This window comes from Vigna unguiculata, chromosome 6 (assembly GCF_037176805.1).
Source record: "Vigna unguiculata cultivar grain cowpea cultivar isolate G323 ecotype 2 chromosome 6, ASM3717680v1, whole genome shotgun sequence".
NCBI lineage: Eukaryota > Viridiplantae > Streptophyta > Magnoliopsida > Fabales > Fabaceae > Vigna > Vigna unguiculata.
The window spans coordinates 39,317,596-39,321,777 of NC_140797.1; the positions used below are offsets into that span (position 1 = coordinate 39,317,596).

The 4,182-nt window shown below is 33.1% G+C and overlaps 1 protein-coding gene across 1 annotated transcript; it reads right to left on the reverse strand.

Moving 5' to 3' along the window:
- Positions 1-222: 222 nt before the first annotated feature.
- GME (GDP-D-mannose 3',5'-epimerase) lies at positions 223-3,610 on the reverse strand. Its single transcript, XM_028074718.2, has 7 exons — positions 3,469-3,610; positions 2,682-3,092; positions 2,484-2,577; positions 2,255-2,384; positions 1,868-2,000; positions 1,204-1,411; positions 223-807 (listed from the first exon to the last, which is right to left on the reverse strand). Exons 2-7 carry the CDS (start codon positions 3,089-3,091, stop codon positions 652-654), a joined length of 1,131 nt encoding a protein of 376 aa, XP_027930519.1. The 5' UTR covers position 3,092; positions 3,469-3,610; the 3' UTR covers positions 223-651.
- Between the last annotated feature and the right edge of the window lie 572 nt (positions 3,611-4,182).

Genomic DNA, 4,182 nt, shown 5'->3' on the forward strand with positions numbered 1-4,182 from the left:
TAGATTAACATATTTGTATAATAAGCGGGTATTGATTATTTTTCAGTTTATATTCTTACTACTAATGGTAGACAATATGAATAAATTAATGATGATAAAATTAGATTTAATATTTTCTTTTTATCATTGTTTATTATTATTCTAAGATTAGAGAAATTATTATTTTTTCCCAAAAAAAAAAGATTGAAACAAGAGAGTATCAACCTTTATTAATACCTCTAATTGCACAAATTATCAAAATAAATTCACATTTTGATCAGAGAAAAACATTGAATACAATTAAACTAGTACTTCAAGAAGGGATTGTATGCAAGACTATAAATACTTAGACTTTAACACAAACTAAAATTCCCAATAGAACAACAACACCTTAAACAGCAGTTATTAACTTCACAGAAGCTATAGCTACATAACAGGATCCGTCTCAAACACATGAAACTAACTTCAACAATAGCTAATATGTGACCAAAGATTTCTACTTAATACCAACATGAAATCAACCCCTGCACTTGAAACACTTCAGTAATCTTTAGTCACTCTGTTATCTGTGATCTGCTGATCTGAGTGATATATGTAAAATGGTAACATAAACTAACCCTTCACTTGCAACACCAGATATTATTTTATTGTGAAATTCATACGTTAGTGGCTTTATTCTTTGCCATCTGCAGCCCTCAGAGAACCCAGTTGAACAGGAGCCTGAGTTTGCACCACTTTGGATGATCCATACACTGATAAATCAACACCAGATGCCTTCTCTTTCTCAAGCTGCTCTTTGATCCAAAAGTATGTGATTCTTAGCCCATCCTGCAATGAGAATTGAGGTACTTTGAGTAAAACTTAATATCTTATTGGAATTTGGATTCTCGGCTAAGTATTATGTATTGTTCTTCTGGTGCTGTGTTTTCAAAATATATTAATAACATTTTTAAAGTACTAACATCAGTGTATGTTTAATGTTCAGTACCAACAAACTCAGCAGAGAATTTGGACTCATCTTATTGATGAAAATCCATAAAAGATAAGATCCACTACACAGATCAGACAGTGGAATGTGAAGTAAAATGTGATATAATGTTGACAAGTAAATAAAAAATTGGTGGGAGATTTATCAGATATAAGATAATTTTACAGCCACATAGAAAGAACATATAAAGAGAGGAAAACATGGTGACTTTCCCATCACTAAAATAACAATAATACCTTCAATTTCATAGTTGGTGCCCAACCAAGTTTTTCTTTAATTAATGTGTTGTCTGAATTACGTCCTCTAACACCTTCAGGGCCAGGAATGTGGTGTATTGGTATAGTCTTGTTCTCAAAGCTAAGAACAATCTCAGCCATCTCATTCATGCTCACCATTTCATCACTTCCAATATTCACTGGTTCCCGGAAATCTGATTTTGTCAATCTAAACACAAAAAAGAAAACAGCAATGTGATTTAAATCTTACCAAATAATTAGAACTAACCAGCAGAAGACACTAAAGAAGGTAATATAGTCAAGCACTGTACAACCAAACAGGCAAATCTTAATTCTTGTAAAGTCACTTCAAACACTCTTGCTTCCATTAAATTCAGCAGATATTGTATATTGAGACAATAACATTTCTTCCCAATCTATGCAAATCTTAAACATCTTCAGAACTAGCAATTTCAGGATAAACATAGAAATTTTGCAATTGTTTTCATTTGTAATTGAGCATGAATATGACTTATTAATGACAAATACACACTACTGGATTCATTCTCAGCTTTCAATATAACCAAAAACATGTATTCATAATTCAAATTTTAAAATATGAGAAACCCTATAAGTCATAATTTCTGATATAACAGTCATTAGCCACAAGATCAGTAAGGCATACCTGAGTACACCTTCAACACACTCATCGATAAAGGTGAAGGATCTTGTTTGCAATCCATCTCCCCACATCTCAAATTGGTCTTTGGAAGTAAGAGTCTTCCGACAAAATGCTGCAGGAGCCTTCTCCCTTCCCCCTGAAGACAAACAACAAAGGAACAAACTTTCAAATCCAAAAGAGCTATATAAAAATGTAAACAACTACTTTGTCGACTTATAGATATGATATAACACCAATAAGACATAAGTCAAAACACATCAGAGAATGACACCACCTTCAACCCAGAAAAGATAATGAGTTCGTGAATCTTCTACCTTATATGTTGTTCAATTTTCTTATTTTTACCAAATATAGGACTTAAACTCACTTAGATTTCCAACAAGAACATACCTTTCCATGTCCCATAAGGACCATATATGTTATGGAATCTCCCAATGCGGCACTCAATTCCAAAGTCCTTGTTGTAATGCTTGCATAACTCTTCAGTTGCAAGCTTCTCAAGCCCATATGCATCTTGTGGCTAGAAAAAGTCACAAATTAAACATGCCCTTGATAACCTAAGTATACAAGTGAATAACCAGCATAACTTGAACAACTAATTAAAGGGTCAGCAACAAACCTCAGCAGGCCAGGCATCAGCCTCCTTCAAACTCACATTTGTTTCCAACTGTTTAAATTCAGGGTAGATACAAGCACTAGAAGCATAAAAAAACCTAAAACAAAAACAAAAACAAAAAACCTTCAATCATGACACAGACAAAGCCTATTATGCAATTGAAAGTGAAAGCGCAACTCATGTTTGTTCAAATTCAATAACCTCTTAACACCATTGATCCTGGCAGCTTCAATCATGTTGAAACTAATCATGGTGTTGTTGTACATAATGACAGAGTGATTTGACTGGATGAAACCCATTCCACCCATATCAGCAGCAAGATTGAAAACATGATCCACACCCTTGGTTACTGTCAAGCAGTTATCCATAACCCTAAGATCAACAAGGTGGAACTCATGGCAGAACATGTCTTCAGTCATGTGCTCATTTTTCTTCCAATCAGAAGCAATGATGTAATGCCCCTCAGTCTTGAGGCGGCGCGCAATGTGTGAGGCAATGAAACCACCAGCGCCGGTGATGGAAATTCTGAGCTTTTCAGTGGGCCAGTAAGGTTCCCTCTCAAGGTTTTGGTAAGTGTATGCTCCATAGTCGGTGGTTCCGGAACTCCCCATGCTGCACCACCCCACATGAACGAATTAGTCAGAAACGCATACAATGTCACCAGAAACAACAATTTCACCATTCAAGTTGCTTTTTTTAAGGAAGAATCAGACAGAAGAAAAAAAAAACACAACCTTCGTAGATGAAAACCAACCAACAGACATTAGAAGAACAACATACCCCAAAGAAGGGCACATGGCGAAACAACATTATGAAAAAAGCAATAAAATAATTAAAGGGTGCATGTAAAAAACATTAACTCGCCGATACACAAAATTTCTGGAAAATATTAGTACCGAAATAGGTGGGAAGTAATGAAATTAAAGAAAAACAGAGAAGGAAAGCATGAAACATAAGAGAGTGACAAGACATTAAGGTTGAAGAATACCTGAGAACTGAGAATGAAAGTGAAAAGGATTGAGAGAAGGAGAAGAAGAGAAAATGGTGTGCATGTGTTGTGTGTGGTGGGTGTGAATGCTATATATAGACGAGAGTGGCAGTGTGTGAAGGCAGAGCCACTCATGTATCACTTCTCCCTATCTATTAGATCCATTGGAGGCAAAGGAAACACACATTAAATTTTACATTTGCTCATGAAAATAAAAAAAATAATTCTAAATCTATTACTTATCTTTAAAATATCAAATATATATATTTTTCCTTTAATATAGTTATGGTTAATATTTATAAATAGATACACCAATAGTTATGAATAAATAATCCACTTAATAACATGTATGTATGAGTATGATAAGTTTGTTGAGTTTTAGAATAATTATCTTCGAGAATCATATCTAAATGAAAAATAATATAATTATTTCTACACGGATAACACTTGCAGGCATATCTAACTTTTTTTCCTTATTTAAAATTTTAACATGTCAATTCATACAAATATTTTAAAATAGTTATTATCAAATAAATAAATTTGTTGTACATGAAATAGATATTATACTCTTATACTATTAAAACATTTTAACAAACTTTCAAAATTATTCACTTGCTTTAAATAATTTTACAATATATCATTCATGCTCGACCATTGTACAAATATTTTATTTTGTTTTTAGAAAATCTGATATACCTATAATTTTAAATTTCC

Excerpts from the sequence above, each read along its gene's own strand:
- GME (XM_028074718.2), bottom strand. The coding sequence starts at position 3,091 with ATGGGGAGTTCCGGAACCACCGACTATGGAGCATACACTTACCAAAAC. Across the intron at positions 2,385-2,483 it reads CTGATGCCTGGCCTGCTGAG|CCACAAGATGCATATGGGCT; the intron begins GTTTGTTGCTGA and ends GACTTTTTCTAG. Across the intron at positions 1,412-1,867 it reads TGTGTTGAAGGTGTACTCAG|ATTGACAAAATCAGATTTCC; the intron begins GTATGCCTTACT and ends TTTTGTGTTTAG.